This window comes from Salvelinus alpinus, chromosome 36 (genome assembly GCF_045679555.1).
Source record: "Salvelinus alpinus chromosome 36, SLU_Salpinus.1, whole genome shotgun sequence".
In the NCBI taxonomy this organism is placed as follows: Eukaryota; Metazoa; Chordata; class Actinopteri; order Salmoniformes; family Salmonidae; genus Salvelinus; species Salvelinus alpinus.
In genome coordinates this window covers 6,656,443-6,682,951 of record NC_092121.1, presented here as the reverse complement: position 1 = coordinate 6,682,951, position 26,509 = coordinate 6,656,443, and the positions used below count along the sequence as shown (strand labels likewise).

Sequence of the window (26,509 nt, the reverse complement as noted above, 5' to 3'; positions counted from 1 at the left end):
TCATTTATAGCCACAAGAGGGCCCTGTAAATGTATTGTGAGTTTTGCATCCAATTTCGAATACCTGTACTTGAGTGCATAAATATAAAATGTAGACCAGATTTAACGTCTGTCTGCCATTGTGTAAGTTCTGTATAGAGGTTGAAAGGACTCCCCAAGCATCTGTTTTTGAGGTATACATTGAGGCAGAGAACAAAAACATTGTCAGGCTACCATTGCATAAATACATGCAATGTAGTTTATACACTGATAAAACTAAAGTAGTGGTAGCCTGTTTGAGGTTTATATTTCTGTTACATATCAGATGTTTTTGTTCTATTGCCTTTCACCTCCTAGCCCAACAGCCTGATATAGGTCGTAGACATTTTAGCACAGACATTTGCATAATGGAGTTTTTTAAACGGTGCATCATTCTGTCTCGTTTACACGGGATGTAAGTATGATTTCCTGTTTTACACACAGTCATAGTTGTGGGCACTACAGTAAATATTAAAATATAATTAACTTATTCGCATGTCCGTAATGGGCATACTTCAAATGACAATTACACATTTCAGTACCTAGGTCAGAGGGGAAAGTTGCTAAATATACAGTTGCACATTACACATTTAATTTTAGAAGGGTGGTTACAGACGGGAATAACGGAACAGTCTCAATCTACTGTGTTTGGTTAGTACAGACATCCATCCTTATAGGCTTCTTCGTCCAGGAAATGGGCAATGAAAAAAATGTATCTAAAAGAAATCTCCAACATCTGTGCATTGCCATTTAGATGTACATTTCATGCAGTAGTTCGCTTTTTCCAGTAACTGATTCCGTGTCTAATCCAGCTCTGGTTTTCTTATAATTTCCCGGCTAAAGATGGGGACAGACACGAGTGCGCGCATCGTGCCCTGTCTGGTTTGGAGGGGAGACGAAAAAATTGTGGCGCGCCTACCCAACCCAGACAGCCGCCTGCCTGTCAGTGCCTGGGATGAGCGAGGTCGGTAACGTTAGTGTGCGCGAGACCTTGTCTGGGCCACGTAGCGATGGATCTACAGTAGCACTGCTAACATATCAGTGTCATACATTCTAAAAATGCATTAGTTAACACATTTGCAATCGAGCATGCAATAGGATTATCAAACAGTGGTGAGCCGCAACAGTAGCTGGCTCTTTTTGTGCGTCTGCAGCACTCCAGAATCCCTGCAACTCTGATTTCACGAAATGAGAAAGAGGGCGCTCTCACCGAAGGTAAGGTATAATTTATCTACAAGTTATTGTATATTTTTTAATGTATTTACAAACATGACATTTGTCTACAATGCAAAACAAATGAAGGATTTTCTTGTCTTGTTTATTATCAAGCTAGACTGCTGACAATAAACCGTCATTGAGTATGTAACGAGCTGTGCGCTATCATGCTAGGTTTTTCATCGGGAATAGGATTTTCTTTTAAAGATTCTTGTAGCTATGATTGTTAAATAAGTTTATTAACAAATAATGACATGTTTAACCTTGTATACGATTTGATACTGCAAGATTCTATACTGGTGTAAAATATCGGTTTAGCCGATTTATATCTGGGAGGTTTTGGGTTAAAAAAAAGTGAAAGTCGTCTGTGATTAGCTAGGATTTGCTAGCTAACGTTAGCCGTGTGCCATGGTAAATCACATTTGCGCTAGCTGTGTTAGCTAGTATTATTTCTGGGGAAATGGACAGTGCGTGGCGAGCTTGATTAGCTAGGTAGATGTATTCAAATTGTTTGTCTTTTGCTAGTATGTCGATTTCCAACCAATGTAAAATAAAAGCATCTATATTTAGATAGTTACTGTAAGCTGAATCTACCTTGTTAGTTGTTTGTAAGCTAATAAATTGGCTAGCCGAACGGCCTTCCGTCCGACGGTCTTGACCAACCAATGTTTCCTTTTTGTTTAACCCTTTCTTTGCACTTATTTTTTTAAGTTGGTTGTTCCCAACAAAACTGCATTCAATCGTGTAACAGTTGATATGCGTTGTTTTGGAGTTTGTAGGATTCAACTAATATATCCATGCGTATTTTATCAATTGTTAGTATTTTGAAAATATATCGCGGGTTGGTAAAGTTAGCGCCAAATTGACGTAGCTAGCAAGTTAACCTAGCCAGCCAGCTGGCGAAATAGCTAGCTAGGCCAGATTGATTGCAAGCGAAGCCGAGTTAGCATTCGTGCTAGATAGTCTGTTATGTTTGAGAAGGGGGCAACGGATTGCTTTGCAGTGTGTCAGCCGTGATTTAGGCCCAGCTGCAGCCTTGCCAATTCTTGCGAAACAAAATGTCAACTTTTATTGAGCACAATATGTCGGTTGTGCAGACGCTTTTATGAGGTGTCTTTTGCCATGCACACGTTCGCTGTGTTGAATATAGCCTAATTTCTAAAACAACATTTAACTTCCAGTTCCTTCATAACACATTGTCAGACCCAACTTCATAGATAAATGTGTTTGTCAATAGTAGCTAAATGGCAAGTTCTCACGAATGACTGTGACATATATTTTAAGGGCTTTCAGTATTAATGTTTATTAGTGTTTTTACTTTAAGGTTGACAGACTTCTCACCTGTCAAAACTGAGACTCACCATGGACCATCTCAGTAGCCTACGTTGTTGCATTTCATCATCCGATCCGTCCTTCCCCCTCTTCCTTTCCTGTGTTGTCACAGAGAGGGCAGTGGTGGAAAAAGTACAACATTCTCATACTTGAGTAAAAGTAAAGATGCCTTCATAGAAAATTACTCAAGTAAAAGTGGAAGTCAACCAGTAAAATACTACTTGAGTAAAAGTATTTGGTTTGAAATATACTTGAGTATCAAAAGTAAATGTAATTGCTAAAATATACTTCAAGTAAAAGTGTAAATAATTTCAAATTCCTTATATTAAGCGAACCAGGTGGCATCATTTTCTTGTTTATTTTAAGTTACTGATAGCCGGGGGCACACCAACATTCAGACATCATTTACAAACGAAGCATGTGTTTAGTGAGTCCGCCAGATCAGATGCAGTAGGGATAAGTGTGTGAATTTTGATCATTTTCCTGCCCTGCTAAGCATTCAAAAGTACTTTTGGGTATCAGGGAAAATGTATGGAGTAAACAGTATGTAGTTTTCTTCAGGGATGTAGTGAATTACAGATACCACAAAAAAAATTACTTAAGTAAAAATACTTGAAATAACTACTTAAGTACTTTACACCACTGAGAGAGGGAAAGAGCAAAAAATAAACGTAGGCCATGCATTTGGTTAGAGTTTAGGACAGAGCAGAGGCTTGTGGAGGTTTAAAGCATGATCGCCTACCACTGCTGCCCTTCTATCTATACATGTGGAAAGCTTAGGCACAAATACTTACAGGGGCATGGGGCTCCCCTCCTGTGCGCAACACAGTGAGCTGGTTAAGAAGGTCTTGTGAGTTTGGAGTCAGGAATGTGAGCTCTCACACATTTGCCTCAAAGGGAAAGCTCATTAAAGTCCACAGGCAGAGGGAGGGTGGAATTCAATGACGCAGAATAATGCATTGTAACTAAACCTCTGGGAAGGATTCACCTGACACACTTTGATGCATACCCTCGACATGTCACTATCTACATGCAATTTACCAACATGAAGTTGCGATTACCAACTGCACAGGATTTGAGCCCATCTTGCAGACACTTTAGATAATTTTTAAAAAACAACTAATTGACCAATGTTAGTTCAAATATTTGAATTCCATTTTTGTTCCGTTTTTTTTCTTTTTCTGTGAGCTCATTGCAGACATTGCGCAGTTTCTCTAGAGACAAATCAGATCAAGCCCGAACTGTGCGATGTAGTATGGAGTTGTAGTTTCCAACGGGCCAATATTCTACAAAGTGAGGAATAGAGAGCAGTTGCTTTGCAAGGTATCTTTAACTGAAAATACACGATCTAAGTGATTGGCAGTTGGTATTCAGCAGTCATAACAGTATGCCGTATTTACTTTGAAGTACTACTGAAATAGTGATTTTTGTCAAACTGCATAGGCAGCAGCTCTATAGAGATGAGATGATTTAGGATTAAATAATAGTCATCAATTAAAACAAATGTAATATACACAACATAAGTATTTGATTAAAGTAATGTGAATAAATGATGGTTAATAAGTGATAAGCAGTAATGGGTAGTCACTACCTCACTGCAACTTGTATTAATTGTTTTATTCTGTGTTCCAGCATTCAACTCCCATAATACACAATGCATTTAATGTATAAAGAAATAATTGAAATCGAAAACGGTTTATTTTTAATAAGCAAGCTGAAACAGGACCAACCTCAAAAGGCATGAATCGCTCAGCACTACCAAACTGGAAAAAGCGGAGTCATAAACGACCGAATTTACACTGAATTTAACCTCGACATCTGACAAGGTAATCGTACAATTACCACTGATATTGTGAAGTCTGCTCTCTTCCTGCTCACCACATCAAAGGGCTGTGCTCTCTCATTGTGAGTGAAACTCTACTGTGGCTCATCTAAGTAAGGATTTTACTAAATGCGAGTTGCGTAACCTCAGCTGTCCTGTGTGTGGTTGTGGAACGTTTGCACATGCTCTCTGTTTGATCATGTTAATGACCGGAACAGCACTATGTTTGTGCAAAGTTGTCATAAGTTCTGGTCCAGTGATTTGTTTGCAAATCTACACTGAGCAGAACGAACCCTCGGTGTAAGGCACGTGTCAAACTCATTCCACGGCGGGCCGAGTGTCTGCGGGTTTTCACTTCCACCCTTGTACTTTATTGAATTAAGGTCACTAATTAGTCAGGAACTCCCCACACCTGGTTATGTAGGTCTTAATAGAAAGGAAAAACCAAAAACCTGCAGATGCTCGGCCCTCCGAATGAGTTTGAAACCCTTGGTGTAAGGTTAGGCCTACATCTGCCTGCGCTACACATCAGGGAAGCCGTGACTCATTTGACACGCACTCCACCCAGGGGGATCATCAATGCACAGGCCTCTTGTCTTCTTGACCCTACTACATTCCTGTGCATAAGCAGCTGTTAAGAGAGTACAGGGCCTATTGAATTGGTTCCGGCAGCTCTAACATCACGTCTGCACACGGGGCAGGAGAGCATCTTGAGGGCGTTTTTAATGCTCCAGTAGGTGAGACGAGGTGCTCTATGGCGCGCAGTGCTCTCCACTCCCTCCTCTTGTGGTTGTAATGCACCTAGAGCGGTCCAATTCTCAGAAAGTCAACATGCACCGGAAGAAAGGTGGTGGGTGGGGGTGTATTGTTTTGCTTTTGTCTAAATGCCTATGCATGTCTGTCCTCCGATATTTTTATTTTATTTTTTAAATAAAATAAAAAAGTGTCAACACATAGCAGTAGGCATTTTGTTTGAGTGCTTGCATGTGTAGGCATGTGTGTATTTGAGTCGGTCTGTTCCAGAATTGTACTTCTCGCAACGTGAGTGTAGTGGATAGAGGAGGTGGACCCAGAGAGTTTGGGGCTGTGTGTGGAGCTCGGCTTCAGACACAGTCCAGCGGCCTAGAATCTGTTATTAGAGGTCCTCTTTGGCTTGATCAGAATCACTCTCCACATCATCGGAACAGACTGCTTTTAGACTAGAGCTGGGAATTGCCAGGGACCTCAAGATACGATACTTAGGTACCGGATACGATATGTATTGGGATTCTCACGATTCAATATGCATTCCGATTCGGTACTGCAAATTCATTTTTTTATTTACTTTTTTTCTTCCAATTTGATGTTCCAAACATGTTGCTCACTATATGTCTTCTGCAGAGAGACGAGAGAGCACGAGAAAATTAGTTTTGATCAGTCGTGGAAATAAGAGCTGAAAACATGTTCGCTCACTGTTTAAAAATAAGATGGGGAACAGACTGTAGGATGAAAAATACCAGCATTTTGGCACAGGTTTCTAGGAGTGTGTGTGTGTGTATATGTGTGTATACCATACACACACATATATATATTATATATATAATCAAATCATTACTTGGAGTCAAAGTATCAGTGATATGTAACTGTACATTTTCCCCCATCATTATTGTAGACTGTCCGTAGCAGAATAGTTCTGAAGTCATTGTTTGAAAGGTATACAAGGTGTGTTCTCTAATATCACTATCTGTCTTGATTATTGCATTGATTTGAAAGCAGCTGTGGAATCTCCCTGTATTTAGTTTTGAGTTAGGGGGGGGGGGGGGTTACTAAGACTTGAGGTGGGTTGTAGGTGGGTTGTGACGGTTAGCCTATATTGGGCCGTTGAGCAGAGGATGTTTGTTGTTTATGAGAGAGGAAATGTTTTTTTCTAGTGGCTCTCGAAGTCGTTGCAAGTCAAGAAACCAACCCCAGTGCTGAGTCAGCGTCCGTGCCCAAGGTCATTTGGGATCAAACGTACATGTGGAAATAACAAAAAGCTTAAATTTGTAGCTACGTCTGACTTACTAGTGTCATATCCTCGAGCACTGTGCCTCGAGGGTCACTGCCATGACAGTGTTATAGGGGCAGGCAGTAAACGACCCCCCCCAAAAGCCAAGTAACAAGAATAATGCAAGAGCTTCGTTTACATTTCCAAACTCTCGCATATATTTGTTCTTTGATCACATGCGCTGTGCAGGCTCACTCACTCACACAGAGACGCTGATGTACAGTTTCCTGTGGTTGAGCTCGTTTACAGCTCCCCTACTGTGGTTATTTTGTGCTCTGTAACTGCCACAATAGGTGGGTGTGTGTGTGTGTGTGTGTGGGGGTGGGTGGGTGGGTGACATTTATAGGCGTTAAGGTACGAGTGCAAATCATACATGCATTGAAGTAGCACACAACTTGGTCAGAGTTCAAGGAGCCAATTGAAATGAGCAAATTGCTTACTTTTTCAATAAGTTTGTCGAAAGATAGGCCTACATAATTGCCAATTATCATTGCTCCGTCATTAATCGTTATTGCAAAAGAGACTGTGTTCTCAATGACTTACCTGGTTAAATAAAGGCACAGTAAATAAAGCAAAATTGTATATTTCATACCAGCTTACGAATATTGTTATATGGCCGTGTATTAACTGCTATTGAAATGTGAAAGCTAAGATTGAAGTATTGTGGAACTAATGTTTTGAAAGCCGACATGGAGTATGGGGTTTTCTGATTAAATGTGACCGTATCGTTTTTTTTGTTTGATGATTATGAGGGCATATATCAAGTCTGGTTAACAAGATGGTGAGATTGATGAAAGATGATTTGACCTGAAAGCATAAATAGATTGTGAAGAGCAGGAGAAGTGTGTTTTGGGGTTAAGTCCTCTCTCACAGAGCTCTGATGCGTGTGGTTTGGATGTTCACACACGCCAGTGAAACGGTTGCGGTGGAGCATGGCTCAGTCTCAGTTCACGACGCCTTCCCCAGGTTGTAGTTTCACATCAGACACACTCACTCTGAGGCAGCACCACACGCTTGTCACAGAATTGAGCCTAATCTCTCGTTCTCTGTTTCTCTTGCTCTCACAGGCGGCAGATTGCAGATGGCTCCTGAAACGAGGCACAGAAGTTCTGACTTCGGCTCAAAGTCCGGCGTGAAGCTCCCCCTCAAGACGGAAGCTTAAAGACGGAAGTCCTAACGGACCATATAACATTGACAGCCTCGAGTGAGAGACTAACCTGAGAGGCTTCATCTGCGGAGAGACCGAAACCTCAGAGGTTGAAGAGCAGACACCCCAGCTTCCAGAGAAGCTTTGAGAGTCGAGCTCAACAGAAGCCTATGGAACAAAGCTGTAGCAGAATGTCACTCACGGTCTGTCCTCAGTCTTAAGCATGGATGCCCTGTTTGAATCTGGGTGACGCTTTCTTCCCTTCCTCCTTCCTGTCTCCTCAGTGGCGGGAGGGGTGGGGGATTGCTTCCGTTCCCCCTGCCCCTCCTTACAACATAGCGAGGGTACTCTCACAGTTTAAGAATACCAGCACTGCTAACAAACCTCTGGCTGTGCTTCAACTAGCACTACTACAGTCTCCCCCTCCCCCACACATGAAATCCTGCCAGAGCCTGAAGGGAGAGGTGTCCAGCCCAGGTGGGATGTCACAGGAGGGGCGCAGAACGCAACAGGTGGCCCAGTCCTACTACCACTCCCCCGCCCCAGACCTGGACCTAGCGGGCAAGCTGTACAAGCGGGAGGGCGGGGGCAAGCCTTACTCTGTGCTAGTGGACAACAAGATGGCAGCCAAGACCCCCATGGGTGACCAGACTCCCAGTCAGCTGTCCCCGCAGCATGTCACCTCCTCCCAGCAGCAGTACTACAGAGAGGGGACAGTAGGGCAGGAGGGGGGCGCACAGGGGTTCCAGGCAGGCAATGGGGGCACCTCTGAGGACTCTGAGGAAGAAGAGGAGGAGGAGTCCTTCAAGCGGGAGCAGATCATCGTGGAGGTCAACCTGAACAATCAGACACTTAACGTATCAAAGGCGGACAAGTCTGCCCCCCAAACGGATGCCTCAGAGAGACACTGCAGCGAAGAAGAAGAGGAGGAGGAAGAAGAAGAGGAAGATCTGGAGGAGGAAGATGAGGAGGAGGAAGAAGAGGAGGAAGAAATAGAGAGCCGCAGAACGAGAGCCAAGAGGGCCCGGCGTGGGGTGGCCCCCGCTACCAGCCAGCCCCGGAGGAAGACTCAGTGCACCGCTCTGAGCACCACCGGCATGACCACCAGGGGCCGACGGAAGAAGACCACCCAGCCGCCCAAGAGGACGCGTCGGACTGCCAGGGAGGGCAAGGGGACCCCCTCCTCAGCTGGCTCTGCCACGGGGGATAAAGCGGATGGGGAGGAGCGGGAGACGCTGGCGTGTGAGAAGTGCCCACGCGTCTTCAACACCCGCTGGTACCTGGAGAAGCACATGAACGTCACACACAGACGCATGCAAATCTGTGACAAGTGTGGCAAGAAGTTTGTCCTGGAGAGTGAGCTGGCCTTACACCAGCAGACTGACTGTGAAAAGAACATCCAGGTAAGGAGGACAGCTGGGGGGTGTCCCAAATGACCCCCTATTCCCTATACTACTTTTGACCAGAGCCATGTGGGAGCCCTGGTCAAAAGTAGTGCACTATGTAGGGAAAAGGGGGCCATTTGGGACGCTGCCCCTGGTCTCTGCTTTTTAATTAGATGTACAATGTGTTTTTCACCTGAGCAATCAAAATGAGTCCATTGATTAGGTACTTTGGCTACAGTTACGTACCAGGTACAGTGAAACTAAAATCTCAGTTTGTCATCAAGGCCAGATATCTGGGGTTTGAAGGATGTAAGAAACTATTTGTCCAGCAGAGGGAATCGGAGCGTTAGGAACCAGCCTAGACAGATACTTTTACAGCAGTGTGGGAAATACCATCTGCAGCCTCCAGACACTGGGATTGTCTCAGCTGCTGTCTCCTGTTCTTGGATTCTGTCAGGGTTTATCGGGGTAATCAATGTCACAAAACAACAACAATCATCACCTGTTTCTTAATGCATTATCTGTGTGTGGTGTTCTGCTGCTCAGTGCGTCTCCTGCAACAAGTCTTTCAAGAAGCTGTGGTCGCTGCACGAGCACATCAAGATCGTGCACGGCTACGCAGAGAAGAAGTTTGCCTGTGAGATCTGTGACAAGAAGTTTTACACCATGGCTCATGTCCGCAAGCACATGGTTGGTAGGTGGACTCCAGTTTGTCTATTCCTGCTCTTCCTGGTAACTCCCAAATGTCCCTAATAGGATATACAGTGCCTTGCAAAAGTATTCATACCCCTTGGATTTCTTCACATTTTATTGTTACAAAGTGGGATTAAAAATGATTTAATTTAAATTTGTCAACAACTTTCTCAAAATACTCCGTCAAAATAGAAGAAAAGGTGTAATTTTATTATATTTTTTTATGTATAAGTTCAAAAAATATTGTTGTTGCATAAGTATTCAGCTCCCTGAGTCAATACATGTTAGAAACACCTTTGGCAGCGATTACAGCTGTGAGCTTTCTTGGCTAAGTCTCTAAGAGCTTTACACACCTTTATTGTGCAATAGTAGCCCATTATTCTTCTCATAATTCTTCAAGCTCTGTCAAGATTTTGCAGATCATGGCCAATCAGCCATGTTTGAAGTCTTGCCATAGATTTTCAAGTAGATTTAAGTCAAAACTGTCCCATGGCCACTCAGGAACATTCACTGTCTTCTTGGTAAGCAACCAGTGTAGATTTGGTGTTGTAAGTTATTGTCCTGCTGAAATCTGAATTCCTCTCCTAGTGTATGGTGTAAAGCAGACTGAATCAGGTTTTCCTCTAAGATTTTGCCTGTGCTTAGCTCCATCCCGTTTCTTTTTATCTTGAAAACCTCCCCAGTATTTGCCGACGTCAAGCATACCCGTACCATGATGCAGCCACCACCATGCTTGAAAATAAAGAGGCAGTTACTCAGTGGTGTGTTGAATTTGCCCCAAACATAAGGCTTTGCATTTAGGCCAAGAAGTGTATTCATTTGCAGGATTTCTTTACTGTCCTGTTGCATACAAGATGCATGTTTTGGAATATTTGTATTCTTCTTTTCATTCTGTCATTTAATTCATTATTGTGGAGTCACTACAATGCTGTTGACCCATCTTCAGTTTTCTACCATCACTGCCATTGAACTCTGTAACTGTTTTAAAATCACCAATGGCCTCATGGTAACATCCCTGAGCAGTTTCAGTCCTGTCCTGCAGCTCAGTTCAGAAGGGATGACTGTATCTTTGATGTGTTTGGGTGGTTTAATACAAAATCTACCGCATAATTATTAACTTGGCCATGCTTAAAGAGATATTCAATGTCTGATTTGTTATTGTTACCCATCCACCAATCACTGCCCTTCTTTATGAGGCTTTAGAAAAACTCCCTGGTCTTTGTAGTTGAATCTGTGCTTGAAATGCAATACTTGACTGAGGGACCTTACATATGGGGGACAGAGGAAGAGTTAGTCATTTAAAAATCATGTCAACCCCTATTATTTCACACAGAGTGAGTCCATGTAACTTATGTAATTTGTTGAGCCACATTTTACTCCTGAACTCATTTAGGCTTGCCTAAACAAAGGGGCTGAATACTTAGGCAAGAACTATATTTTAGTTATCTACATGGAATTAGTCTTCCACTTTGAGTATGTTGAGTAGAATTTTGACAATTAAATCCATTTTACTCCCACTTTGTAACATTTAAACGTGAAGAAATCCAAGGGGTAGGCATACTTTTGCAGGGCTCTGTACATCATCTCAACTGGAAGTAACTCACTCGCTTGCCTTTCTTGCTCTTTCGTGGCGCTACGTTCAGATCGCTCTCTTTTTATTGCGAGAGAAAAGAAATACTCTTCACTTTTGAGCACCATGAAACACTGTTTTTAACGCCCCAATATCTGTCCCCTGTCCCTCTCTGGTAGTTGTCCTCCTTTAACCTGTTCCTTTCTCTCTGCAGCTCACACTAAGGACATGCCGTTCACCTGCGAGACCTGTGGCAAGTCGTTCAAGCGCAGCATGTCCCTGAAGGTTCACTCCCTGCAGCACTCTGGGGAGAAGCCCTTCCGCTGTGAGGTGAGCTGTTTAGACTTGCAGTCGCACTGTCCCTCCCACACTCAAACACAAACAGACTGGAACAGAAGATTTATTTCACTTTATAGAGTATTGGAAGAGATGGAGACACACTGTCAAAAAGAAAAAGAAAAGAAGAAATCCGAAACTGAGGCTTGAAAACAAAATAAAGATATTTATTAAAACCAGCATGGTGCCCTTCAAAATCATACATTAAAGGTGACAACAAAACGCAAATGTTTCGGCCTCAGGCCAACAGTCGGAATCGTCGGGACGCACGTCTGGCTTCTGTTTCAAGAATAATTGCATGTCACATGATCAAGCAAGAAAACACATCAGAACGTCTATGAATCAGTACCTGGTACATTAGAATGCATGATCTCGATTATATACAAAAGCGAACAGAGAAATGTCATCAAATATTGCTTTTACATGTACCATGTGATCATTTCCTCAGAATATATAACGCAGGATTGTAATAGAGTAGGTTGCTAGAGAGACCACTAGATGGGGGTAGGAAACACCGATAAGTGGCAATATACCAGTTACAGAAACCCTTCAATAACAATTTTTCATTCATGCATGATGGGATGGAGAGTTTTTAAATAGAACATCCACCTGCATTCGGTCTGGAGAAGATTAAGTTCAAGATTACTTTTATAGAGTGTATACACTTTTTTTTTTTTTCATGAATATTCATTTTATAAGGACAGTGTTTTAACAGAGAATGAATAGTATTCATGTCAATGTATTCATATTTGTTTTAGAATCCTTTAAATATTGACTTCTAGCTGGTGAGGTTTGAATTGCTAACTCAAACAAATTGGGCAGGATTTAGAAAACTATGGGTTGTTTGAACAGAAGAATATGTATGGCCTGCTGTGCTGTGACTGCTCCAAGATGGTGATTACTATTGAACCAAGGCACACTTGACTACATATAAATGTTTATGGTCACACAGTTGTAGCAACGGCTAGCTGGTGTAAGCAACCAGGTCTAGATGCACCATGTCCATGTCAAACATTAGCAGACCATGAATACACATGGTGTACAGAATAACTGGAATCAAAATACAGACGGGTGAAGTCGGGATTTTTGGACTTTTTACTTTTTTTTAAGACCCAGTGCAGTCAAAACGTTGTTTTTTCTGTGTTTTGTGTAATATTGTTGTACGACAGCTGATGAAACTAACACTGTAAAAGTGTGAAAACATTTGATAGGTGTTAATTCCTAATAGTTGCTAGTTTTTTTGTTGTTTTGTCAACCATCTACATAGGACCTTCTAATCAGCAGAGCCCTATACTACGAATCAGGTTTGAGCAGTTAGAGAGGTAACTCTGAGTTCAACTCGGGATAACCAGTACAACGAGGCTCACCGTTTAGCAAGGTACATTTCTATGGCAAGGAATCCTTCATAACTACCTGCCCCGGGTCAAGTAAACTCCATTTTATACTGAATGTCTGAGCTGCGAGTTGAGGACCAATAAATGCAGATTCCTTCCCTCTCGCATCATCCCCTTCATGTGAGGAAGACGACTGAATATTCAATTGTAATGTTAAAATTCCTATCACGTTCCACATTTTAGTAATGACAGAATGCATTGAAACTTCACACACAGTACAAGTTTTTGTATGACTTAATACAATTATTTTAGCGCTAAGAGTGGGAGGTGCTTATGCTTTGATAAGCACAGCAAAGCCGGCATTAACGATAAGTAATAAAATAAAAACAGCACTTTTAAAAGCCCGTTTCAGACCATAGCCTGCTAAATTTGCAGTACAACATTTCTTTCAATTAGATTTTGGTACAAATTTAAATGTGGTACTGACTCGCCCATGGATTGATGTTTCAGCATGGTCTTAATGAAGAGTTCGGCATGTACTAGCCAGGTGTGACATTTACACGCAGTTATGAGCCTGCTAGAGTTAGTGGCAGGCGGACGAGCAATATCCACCATCGTAGTATGGATTAAGCCTGAGCTTGAATGTGAAGCTAACTGAAGCTGGCTAGCCTTAGAAAACCCTGAGTAGATCTAGCTTCCTTCGTAGTATACCCCTCAAGTTTTGCATGGATGGAGTTTTGGTTTGCCTGGTGACATCACTAGGTGGTATAAGTTAATAGACCAATAACAGAGTTACAACGTTTGCTAATATACAAGATGGCGCCGAGGAACATGGCTGACGTTTTACAGTCTCCCAACCAATTGTGCTATTTATTTATTTTTTTGTGTGTTTTGTGTAACTTATTTTTTTATGTTGCTGCTACCGTCTCTTATGACTGAAATTGACTTCTGGACATCAGAACAGCGATTACTCAACGCGGACTGGAAGAAACTTTTTCCTTTGAGTCCTTCGAGAGACATGTCCTGCTTTCACTGGAACAGGCCTTTTGCGTGAAGAAAAGGGTGCCGCAGATCGGACAGCCTTCTGAGAATCCGTAGGTGAGCGAGTGGGCTCCCACTGCCATCCGTTCTTCTTGCTAGCGTGCAATCATTGGAGGGTGGAATTGATGACCTACGATTGGGATTGTCCTACCAACGGGATGTTGGGGACTGTGGCATCTTGTGTTTCGCCAAGACGTGGCTGAACGACAATACAGACAAAATAGAGGTAGCGGGAATTTCCATGCACCTGCAGAACAGAGACTCTACCTCCTGGTAAGACGAGGGGTGGGGGTGTTTGTCTCTTTGTCAATAACAGCTGGTGCGCGATGTCTAATATTAAAGAAGTCTCAAGGTATTGCTCGCCTGAGGTAGAGTACCTTATGATAAGCTGTAGACCACACTATCTACCAAGAGAGTTCTCATCTATATTATTCGTAGCCGTCTATTTACCACCACAGAACGAGGCTGGCATTAAGACCGCTTTCAACCAACTCTATAACGCCATGGGCAAGGGAGAGGGTGCTCACCCAGAAGCGGCACTCCTGGTGGCTGGGGACTTTGATGCGGGAAAACGTATATGTTTTACAAAAAGTTTACCAGCATGTCACATGTGCAACCAGAGAGAAAAAAATCCTAGACCGCCTTTATTCCACACACAGAGATGCATACAAAGCTCTCCCCTGCCCTCCATTTGTCAAATCTGACAATAACTCTATCCTCCTGATTCCTGCTTACAAGCAAAAACTAGAGCAGGAAGTTCCAGTGACTCGCTCAATACGGAAATTGTCAGATGACGCGGATTCTACACTACAGGACTGTTTTTCTGGCGCAGACTGGGGTGTGCAACTGTGGTGTGATCCGGGATTCATCCAATGGCATTGAGGAGTACACCACCTCAGTCATCGGCTTCATCAATAAATGCATCGATGACGTCGTCCCCACAGTGACTACGTACATGTCCCAACCAGAAGCCATGGATTGCAGGCAACATCCGCATCGAGCTAAAGGCTAGAGCTGCCGCTTTCAAGGAGCAGGAGACTAATCCGGATGCTTATAGGAGGTCCCGCTGTGCCCTCGGACGACCAATCGGGCAAGCAAAGCGTCAATACAGGATTGAGTTTGAATCCTACTACACCGGCTCTGATGCTCGTCGGATGTGGCAGGGCTTGACAACTATTACGGACTATAAAGGGAAACCCATGCGCGAGTTGCTCAGTGGCGCGAGCCTGCCAGATGAGCTAAATGCCTTTTATGCTCGCTTCGAGGCAATTAATACTGAAGCATGCACAAGAGCATCAGCTGTTCTGGATGACTGTGTGATAACGCTCTCAGTAGCCGATGTGATCAAAACCTTTGTGCAGGACGGCATTCACGACGCTGCTGGGCCAACTCAAAGCATGCGCGGACCAACTGTCAAGTGTCACTGACATTTTCAAACTCTCCCTGACCGCGTTTGTAATACCTACATGTTTCAAGCAGACCACCACAGTCCCTGTGCCCAAGGAGGCGAAGGTGACCTGCCTAAATTATTACCGCCCCGTGGCACTCACGTCGGTAGTCATGAAGTGCTTTGAAAGGCTGGTCATGGCTCACATCAACAGCATCCTCCCTGACTCCATTTCGCATACCACCCCAACAGATCCACAGATGACGCAATCTCAATCGCACTCCATACTGCCCTTTCTCACCTGGACAAAGGGAACACCTATGTTAGAATGCTGTTCATTGACTGCAGCTCAGCGTTCAGCACCGTGGTGCCCACGAAGCTCATCACTAAGCTAAAGACTCTGGGACTGTATAACTCCCTCTGCAACTGGATCCTGGATTTCCTGAAGGGCCACCCCCAAGTGGTAAGAGTAGGCAACAACATGTCTGCCACACTGATCCTCAACACTGGGGCCCCTCAGGGGTGTGTACTTAGTCCCCTCCTGTATTCCCTGTTCACCCACGACTGCATGGCCAAACACGACTCCAACACCATTAAGTTTGCTGACGACACAACAGTGGTGGGCCTGATAACCACCGACGATGATTAGGCCTATACGGAGGAGAACTGGCAGTGTGGTGCCATGACAACAACCTCTCCCTCAATGTGAGCAAGACAAAGGAGCAGATCGTGGACTACAGGAAAAGGCGGGCCGAACAGGCCACCATTTAACATAGACAGGGCTGTAGTGGAGCAGGTCGAGAGTTTCAAGTTCCTTGTTGTCCACATCACCAACAAGCTATCATGGTCCAAGCACACCAAGACAGTTGTGAAGAGGGCATGACAAAACCTTTTCCCCCTCAGGAGACTAAAAAGATTTTGCATGGGTCCCCAGATCCTCAAAAGGTTCTGCAGCTGCACCATCGAGAGCATCCTGACCAGTTACAGTTGGTATGGCAACTGCTCACTACAGAGGGTACGGCACAGTACATCACTGGGGTCAAGCTTTCTGCCACCCAGGACCTATACAATGGGCGGTGTCAGAGGAAAACCCATAAAATTGTCAGACTCCAGTCACCCAAGTTATAGACTGTTTTCTCTGCTACTGCACTGCAAGCGGTACCAGAGCGCTAAGTCTAGGACCAAAAGGCTCCTCAATAGCTTCTACCCCGAAGCCATAAGACTGCTCAACAATTTAATAAAATTGCCACCGGACAATTTACATTGACCCCCCCCTTTAGTACACTGCTGCTACTCGTTGTTTATTATCTATGCATAGTCACTTCACCCCCACCTACATGTACAAATTACCTCAACTAACCTGACCCACACACTGACTCGGTACCGGTGCCCCCTGTATATAGCCTCGTTATTCGTATTGTTTTACTTTTTATTATTACTTTTTATTTTATTCTACTTGGTAAGTATTTTCTTAACTCTTCTTGAACTGCGCTTTTGGTTAAGGGCTTGTAAGTAAGCATTTCACCTTAAAGTCTACACTTGTTGTATTCGGCGCATGTGACAAATAACGTTTGATTTGATTAAGTGATAATGCCCGAGACGCCTGTGTTTGGAGGATATATTGGCACGGGTGTTGTTCGTCGAGGGCATGGCCGATTTAATTAGGGCCGATTTTTCAAGTTTTCATAACAATCGGTAATCAGCATTTTTGGCCGATTACATTGCATTCCACGAGGAAACTGTGTGCCAGGCTGACCACCTGTTACGCGCGTGCAGCACTGGAGCAAAGGTATGTTGCTAGCTAGCATTAAACTTATCTTAGAAAAAACAATCAATCTTCACATAGTCACTAGGTTAACTACAGATGGTTGAGGATATTACTAGGTTAACTAGCTTGTCCTGCGTTGCATATAATCAATGCGGTGCCTGTTAATTTATCATTGAATCACAGCCTACATCGCCAAACGGGGGATGATTTAACAAAAGCGCATTCGTCAAAAAAGCACAATTGTTGCACGAATGAACCTAACCATAAACATCAATGCCTTTATTAAAATCAATACACAGAAGTATATATTTTTAAACCTACATATTTAGTTAAAAGAAATTCATGTTAGCAGGCAATATTAACTAGGGAAATTGTCACTTCTTGCGTTCATTGCATGCAGAGTCAGGGTATATGCAACAGTTTGGGCCGCCTGGCTCGTTGCGAACTAATTTGCCAGAATTTTACATACTTATGACATAACGTTGAAGGTTGTGCAATGTAACAGCAATATTTAGTCTTAGGGTTGCCACCCGTTAGATAAAATACGGAACGGTTTTGTATTTCACTGAAAGAATAAACGTTTTGTTTCTAAATGATAGTTTCCGGATTTGACCATATTAATGACCAACGACTCGTATTTCTGTGTTTATTATATTATAATTAAGTCTATGATTTGATAGAGCAGTCTGACTGAGCGGTGGTAGGCACCAGCAGGCTCGTAAGCATTCATTCAAACTTTACTGCGTTTGCAAGTAGCTCTTAGCAATGCTTGAATCACAGCACTGTTTATGACTTCAAGCCTATCAACTCCTGAGATTAGGCTGGCAATACTAAAGTGCCTATTAGAACATCCAATAGTCAAAGGTATATGAAATACAAATGGTATAGAGAGAAATAGTTGACGCGTCATAATACTTATAATAACTACAACCTAAAACTTCTTACCTGGGAATATTGAACCACCATCATATGTTCTGAGCAAGGAACTTAAATGTTAGCTTTTTTACATGGCACATATTGCACTTTTACTTTCTTCTCCAACACTGTGTTTTTGCATTATTTAAACCAAATTGAGCATGTTTCATTATTTATTTGAGACTAAATAGATATTATTTATGTATTATATTAAGTTAAAATAAGTGTTCATTCAGTATTGTTGTAATTGCCATTATTACATATATATGCACAGGGGACAAAGATCGTACTTTTTGGAGAAATTTCCCCTGGTCTGATGAAACAAAAATAGAACTGTTTGGCCAGAATGACCATCGTTATGTTTGGAGGAAAAAGGTGGAGGCTTGCAAGCTGAAGAACACCATCCCAACCGTGAAGCACAGGGACGGCAGCATCATGTTGTGGGGGTGCTTTGCTGCAGGAGGGACTGGGGCACTTCACAAAATATATGGCACCATGAGGACGGAAAATTATGTGGATATATTGAAGCAACATCTCAAGACATCAGTTAGGAAGTTAAAACTTGGTCACAAATGGTCTTCCAAATGGACAATGACCCCAAGCATACTTCCAAAGTTGTGGTAAAATGGCTTAAGGACAACAAAGTCAAGGTATTGGAGTGGCCATCACAAAGCCCTGACCTCAATCCTATAGAAAATTTGTGGCAGGACTGAAAAAACATGTGCGAGCAAGGCGGCCTACAAACCTGACTCAGTTACACCAGCTCTGTCAGGAGGAATGGGCCAAAATTCACCCACCTTATTGTGGGAAGTTTATGGAAGGCTACCCGAAACGTTTGACCCAAGTTAAACAATTTAAAGGCAATGCTACCAAATACTAATTGAGTGTGTAAACTTCTGACCCACTGGGAATGTGATGAAAGAAATAAAAGCTGAAATAAATAATACTCTTATTCTGACACTGACTTCTGACTTCAACTGTGTGTGTGTGTGTGTGTGTATGTATGTATGTATGTATGTATGTATGTATGTATGTATGTATGTATGTATGTATGTATGTATGTATGTATGTATGTATGTATGTATGTATGTATGTATGTATGTATGTATAGATATGTGTGTATGTATAGATATGTGTATGTGTATATATATGTATTATAATAATAATTCTATGTAATTGTGTGTGTGTGTGTGTGTGTGTGTGTGTGTGTGTGTGTGTGTGTGTGTGTGTGTGTGTGTGTGTGTGTGTGTGTGTGTGTGTGTGTGTGTGTGTGTGTGTGTGTGTGTGTGTGTGTGTGTGTGTGTGTGTGTGTGTAGATATATGTGTATGTATATATATATACACACACACACACACACAGTGGGGAGAACAAATATTTGATACACTGCCGATTTTGCAGGTTTTCCTACTTACAAAGCATGTAGAGGTAATTTTTATCATAGGTACACTTCAACTGTGAGAGACGGAATCTAAAACAAAAATCCAGAAAATCACATTGTATGATTTTTAAGTAATTAATTTGCATTTTTATTGCATACAATGTGTGGCCAACCACAAAGGGAGGAGGGTTGTCTGGGAACATGTGGTTGGTTGGGTTGGTGGGGCTGTGCGGGGTCCATGTGGTTAAATAAAGCAACTCCACTAACGTGTCATTACATTGTTATTAAAGAGTACTGCAGACCCAGTACTGCGTAGTGGGCTCCTTCTTCCACTGCATCTGTGTTAGGTATATATTATGTGTGTTTATGTATGTATTATGTGTATATTATGATATAGTAGCACTCATGAATTTCCATTCCAGGCATGATCGTGTATGTGCTATGTAGTCTAAATGGATATGACCCAAACGGCACCCTATTTCCATATATAGTGCACTACTACCCCCATATGGGTCCTGGTCAAAAAAAGTAGTGCACTTACTAGGGAATAGGGTGCTGTTTGGGACACCCTAACTGTCTCTCTCTCTGTCTCCCTATAGAACTGTGCTGAGCGGTTCCAGTATAAGTACCAGCTGCGCTCCCACATGAGCATCCACATCGGACACAAGCAGTTCATGTGCCAGTGGTGTGGCAAGGACTTCAACATGAAGCAGTACTTTGACGAGCACATGAAAACACACACCGGTGAGACAGAGAACACACACAGCTGTTTACACTCACACACTCACTGAGGAATGTGTTTGACACAAACGTGCAATTACAAAGCTCACCCTCCAAGGATCTATTCCTATAAAAAGCCCCCTTTGAACTTTTCCCTGTCATCGGAATGTTCAGAATCCAAATATTCAGACGCTAGTCTTCCAATAATGTTAGAAGCCAGACCTCTTCATTCTTCAACATTCGGAAGTTCTCCCTGACCAACGCCATCCCATTTACTGGAGAGTCTGCATGGCCTTCAGTCTTGATCCCTAGTCAGCCAGTGAGTCTCCGTAGATACTCTATAAACGGAAGTAAACAGGGCGTCCCAAGACGAGCGGTACCGAGACCTCGCCCAGTCTACATAATGAGAGGGTGGCAAAGCATCAGTGTTGCCTCTCCTCCATGTCTACGTATAATGACTACCCTTCTCCCCTGCTGCAGGCCTGTTCTTTTTCAGTCTTTTTTAAATGTAATTTCTCCCTCCCTAGTGTGGGTGGATTCCCTGGATTCTGCCCTGGTGGTTATTTTTGTATGGTGTAATTATTTGACCGTCTCTCCCGGCCGCCGCTGACCAATTTGGCCTCCTGTGGTCGGAGACACACCCAGTGATGCCTTGTAATACACACTCTTCTCCTTCTTCGTCCTTCTTTCTTCTCTCCCCCCCCCATCCTTTCCTCTGGAACTTACCTACTTCACAGAAGTTGCAGAACATTAACACAAGGCTCCAGTATAATATGTCACAATTAAATTATCCACTGTCATACTGTAAATGGTTTACCGGAGCCTCTCAGGAAAGAAAATGGAGCTCAGATTAAAGCCGAGAGTTGCTTTGAGTATGCTGTGAATGAGTGTACGGGGGTGGTAACGGGCACATTGAATGAAAGGGTAATGAGAGCAGCTCTCGAATGGACAGCCGTTGTTTATTTTCACATCTCATCCCAAAGTGTGAACTGGCATCGCTGAGTGGGTTGTTAGACAGCAATGACCCCTAATACTCTCGTACAGGGACCTTGTCTGATTGCAAAGTTAACTTCATGAAGTTCAGAGAGCTTTAATCCGCGCAGGACCAAAAAGGTGTTGCCAGGTGGTATATTATTCTTCTCATGCATGAAGTTCTGTGACGTGTGAAAGTTAAACTAATTGGGGTGATTTAGTCCCTGACTCTCCTATTGCCTCTCTCTCGCTCTCTCCTTTCTCTCCGTCCCTGTCCCCTGCAGGAGAGAAGCCGTTCATCTGTGAGATCTGTGGGAAGAGCTTCACCAGCCGGCCCAACATGAAGCGCCACCGCCGCACCCACACAGGAGAGAAGCCGTACCCCTGCGAGTTGTGCAGCCAGCGCTTCCGCTTCTCCAACATGCTCAAGGCCCACAAGGAGAAGTGCTTCCGGGTCACCAGCCCTGTGACTCTGCAGGCCAGCAGCCTCCCCCTGCCTCTCCACCTCTCTGCCCCCTCCTCCTCTGGCCCCGGCGCGGGCCTCGCTCCCTCAGCTGCCACCACCTCTGCCCCTCTGGGTCTCAGCCCGGCAGGAGGGGCTCTTCCCCCACGCGCCCCCGTGGGACACGCCGCCTTCTCCCACCTGCACATGACCCCCTCTCACCATCTCCCTCACCACCACACGTCGCAACAGCAGCAGCACCACCCCGGCACGCCCCTGCAAGCACCCCCTCTCCCCCACCACCACCTGCCTGTGCCCCCCGTCTCCCCTCCCCCCGCGCTCTTCAAGAGCGAGCCCCTCACCCACTGTGGGCAGGAGGACAGCAGCTACCTGCGTTACATGGCACCGCAGGACAAAGGGCCTGGGGCCCCCCAGCATCACTGAAACCTATGTGGGCCCTGGGCTCCAGGCCTGCCTGCCACACCTCGATTACCCCCACCCCAACTCTCCCTGGCCCCTGGTGTAGAACGGCCCCTCGAAGACTGATATGAACAAGACACCCAGAGCTCAGTACACACCAGTGTGTGAGGGATACAGACAGGTACACTTTCAGTCTACACTTTAGATAAGTGAGTGACCCAGTTAGCTAGAGGCCCAAGTCAACTGACACAGATTTTACAACCTCTTTGCTCATATCATATCTTGTGAAAATATTCTTCGAAAATCCTGTGTTCTTAGACAACCTGCCTCCCATGGTAGAAGGCTGTGTGTGTACCGGTATGTGAGTTATCCCTTGATTGTGTCCATTGTATCCTCTCCACTGACAGCTGCTAATGTCATTATTCTACTAGTGGTTCCTTATCCAGGTAGCGGATCAGAACAGATCCATTTCATCAACTTAGTCCTTCACGTCGACTGACTTAAACAACGGTTGCACAATTCGGGGGAGTTGTAAGTCCTAGTCCTAAGGCTGACCCGTAGGATCATGGGGTCAACAAGGTCTTGTTGAATGTTTACCATCCTGGTGCCAACTGGGTCTCCCACTGTCTCCCTAAGGAATTCCACACTGGCTCTACCAGCAGTAGGCCAGGAATCACTGCCATAGGTCACAGTGGGGAGGTTAGAAAATGGCTGTTAGTGCTGCTACTAATCTGTTGCAACAGAGATTCTGGTTAATTGGTGCTTTCCATTGCAGTACTACACACAGTTCTATACACAAGCTAGGTCTCGTTACATCTGGAGTGTAATGTAACAGTGTGGGATTGGCTGTGTTGTTGTCATGCAGTTCTGGGATTTGTCTTCTTGACTGACATACAGCCTTACAGCTGACAAGGTCAGACGTTCCCAACAGAACAAACCTGCTGAACGTGCCGTCATGTACACACACACACACTTCAAAAAGCAGTACGTCATCACTGGTCTCACTTCACACAAAATGCTTGTCAAGAGATTCTTTTATTTTTTTTGTCTTCTGTAATCGAAACAGTTCAATACCGCCACTGTGACGGGTTATCACATACGACCCAACCTGGACCTCGCATGTCTCTTCTGTCTCTCTCTTTCTTTCTCCGTCTCTCGCTCCCCTCTCTCGCTTTCTTTCTCGATCTCTTTCTTTCTCCGTCTCTCGCTCCCCTCTCTCGCTTTCTTTCTCGATCTCTTTCTTTCTCCGTCTCTCGCTCCCCTCTCTCGATCGCTTTCTTTCTCTGTCTCTCGCTCCTCTGTCTCTCTCGCTTTCTTTCTTTCTCCGTCTCTCGCTACTCCGTCTCCCCCCCCCGCCGCTGCTGCTGAGATAATACGGGTCACCCTGTAAAAGGTCATTAAAACACAAGGTTCTGACTTTTTTTCAGCACAACTCTTAACTGAAAAATCTGTATTTTTCCAAACCAGCCTACCTTCCACAGCTTGGTGTGGAGCAGGACACTTTTTGTTGTTGTAATGTAACGGTTTGTTCTCTTTAGTGTTACATATACTATAAAAGGTTACACAAACACCGAGGCCCTATCACGCACGTTGGCAAATACTGATGAATCAAAACATGTTGAATGTTGCCTAGATGTAGTGATATGGGCTAACGGTTTAGCAATCAAATGTGTTATTTTCTAGTAATATTTTCTGGAAATATGCTACATTCAGTTTCAGACTGAAGAATTGTTCTCGTCTCGCTCTGAACATGCTGTTGAGTGATAGTCATAGGAAAGGTTGGAGGGTATGTCTACCATGCGTTTCAATATCTGGTGTAGATACATTTACTCAAGTTGTACATTTACTCAAAGAAATCACATTTGTATATGTAACCTTTTTTATTGTGTGAATGTTCCCGCTGTCCCATTGCTATGTTATTCTGACAGTCCGGTTGCTGTTAGAATCTCTCTCGGTCATTCATCAATACTGTCTTGTCAGATTGTTGGTAGTGGGTTGTAGGATGTTGTTGTCGTCGTCCCCCCCCCTTCACCCTGTCTGGGACTGTTCTCAGATAAGACTGAGTGTTGTAGGAGCAACGTTAAGGTGTGTGTTTGTCTCAGTAATGGCAAAATGGGACCCCTCTGGTGCTGTTGTGACAAAAGCTGCTTTTTACATCGTCTGGCCCTGGCCATATTCTTTCTGTCGTTCAACTCTCTGGGTCTCTCCCTGCTAAAGCCGTGTCATCTGTTGAAGGGGGTTCCGGGGGTGATTTTGTACACGCACACAAGAATATGTCTGACATGTTTCTGTGGATTAACACACAATGGGTATAGCATAGTAGTGGTTCAGGCTGAGTAGTGGATCGGGTTCGTGTTTGTATATTGGGAGAAACTGAAGAGGAACCGTAGCAGTCCATTAGCAAGTCCCTGCACCACCTTGAGTTGCGGGTATTTGGCCCATTGGATTTGGTTTAACAGATGCCCACCCTCTAGAGAGCTACAACCATTCTGCCATTACTGTGGGTCTGTTAGTTGGGCCTCTGTATCCGCTTAACCACGAGTTACTTACTGTTTTTCATGGCGGTTCAGTATGAAGCTTCTTTTTCTTTTTTTTTCTCGTTCGTTCGTTTTAAAAAGCTTTTCCATTTGTGTGTATCCTCTGCACTTTACTGCTGCGTGAGCGAGTCGCAGTGAAGGGAGGGACTGACAATGCATTGTGTGAGTGAAGTGATGTGTTGGGTCATGGAGGAGGGAGGTGGTTGGTTTGGTGAGTGGCTGTTTGAGTAAGGAAAAGGAGGAGAATCAATCTGGGGGTGGATAGCGTGGAAGGGACCATGGCATAAGGAAATGTTTTTGTTTAGTTCATATATTTGTTACGTTTTTTTTTCTCCTGTAAGTCAATAGACTGGCTCTAGTGTGGACTCCCAAACAGTGATCGAGTGGTGTTGTTCCTCCTGCTTTGGCGGTTTTCACACGAGCCCCTCCCTGCTTCATCTGATCTGAAATACATGGAGGTGTTTGTCTGCCTCATATCCAGAGGTTCCTCTTTGTTTTGCGTAACTTTTTCTCTTCCGATTTACTGTCTGATTCTCCTCCTTTCATATTTGTTATATAGAATGCACTTTTGACTAAAATCCTGGCTAGTTAAGAAAAATAACAATGTATATTCTTTAAAGATGTAAAAAAAAAAAAAAACTATATACTTTTTCCCCTCATGTATTTTTAACCACTTAATGTAGCATTGCATATTTTATTATTGTGAGTATCTGGTACAAAATTGTGCAGCTTTATACTGTCCTGGGTTGTTTTTTTTGGTGGGGGGGGGTTGTTTTGTATGTTTGTTTTTGGAGATTAAGGAGAAGTTGTAATGTTGGGCCTTTTTTTAATAATGTACATTTAACAGACTCTGCTAACTTTCAGAAGTAAAAAACGAGTAGCCACAATTATCACATTTGTGTGCTGTCGTGTGTTCTTCTCTGTCAGATCCTATGTGGTATTGGTAGCTTCATGTGCATTTGAAAACTAGTCTTTGCATTAATGGTATCCTGTTCTCACAGCTAATGGAATAAAGTGTCAGTCTCAGCTAGGGCTGCACAATTATTCGAGTTATTATCGAAATTGCATATCGCAAGAGGTTGCAATTTATTCTTAAATGCCATGGATGTAATGTTCAACTGTAATGAGGGTCCCCTGGGAAACTGACCAACACTGGTTCCTACCCTGTCACAACAACTTCTACTGTACCTTGCTTGTTCTTTAGTTGTCATGCCAACCTACACCAAGCATAGAATCGGAAATACTATTTTTATTTCTCTGACTCCAACAGTTTACCAAAGTGTTTTGATCTAAATTGCAAGTTAAATCTTAATCGTAATATTTGGTAAATATCGTGCAGCCCTAGTCTCAGCCCGACATCACATTGTCTTTTGCAACGGTGACCACAGGAGTCTTGTATACAGACAGGTCGTAACTGAGGAAATGCATCATGTTCACTAAGAATGTGAGAAAATAAAATGTTTTTACCTTCATTTTAATCTAAATTCAGACCCCCCCCCCAATGGATAGTTTAACCAGCCATTTTGAGTCAGACTGATAACATTTTAAAAACAAAATACTGTACAATCAGTCCTGGACTAAACAAATCCGTCACCAAGGCGGAAAGCTGTGGTTGAAGTTGTGCACCATGTTGAGAATCAAAAGTGGATTTGCCGCCAAGCCTTTTTTCTTCTTTTTTTTCACCTTTGAGAACAAGTTCTCATTAACAACTACGACCTGGCCAAGATAAAGCAAAGCAGTGTGACAATAACAACAACACAGTTACACATAAACAAATGTACAGTCAATAACACAATAGAAAAATCTATGTACACTGTGTGCAAATGTAGAAGAGCAGGGAGGTAAGGCAATAAATAGGCCATAGAGGTGAAATAATTACATTTTAGCATTAACACTGGAGTGATAGATGTGCAAGTAGAGATACTGGGGTGCAAAAGAGCAAGAGGGTAAATAATAATATGGGGATGAGGTAGTTGGGTGTGCTATTCACAGATTGGATGTGTACAGGTACAGTGATCGGTAAGCTGCTCTGACAGCTGATGCTTAAAGTT

At 43.5% G+C, this 26,509-nt stretch overlaps 1 protein-coding gene across 1 annotated transcript; it reads left to right on the top strand.

Moving 5' to 3' along the window:
- Window positions 1-907: 907 nt before the first annotated feature.
- On the top strand, window positions 908-25,351 carry LOC139565058 (zinc finger protein 652-like). Its single transcript, XM_071385082.1, has 6 exons — window positions 908-1,232; window positions 7,480-8,962; window positions 9,491-9,638; window positions 11,422-11,537; window positions 19,967-20,111; window positions 21,344-25,351. Exons 2-6 carry the CDS (start codon window positions 7,787-7,789, stop codon window positions 21,943-21,945), a joined length of 2,187 nt encoding a protein of 728 aa, XP_071241183.1. The 5' UTR covers window positions 908-1,232; window positions 7,480-7,786; the 3' UTR covers window positions 21,946-25,351.
- Window positions 25,352-26,509: the final 1,158 nt, after the last annotated feature.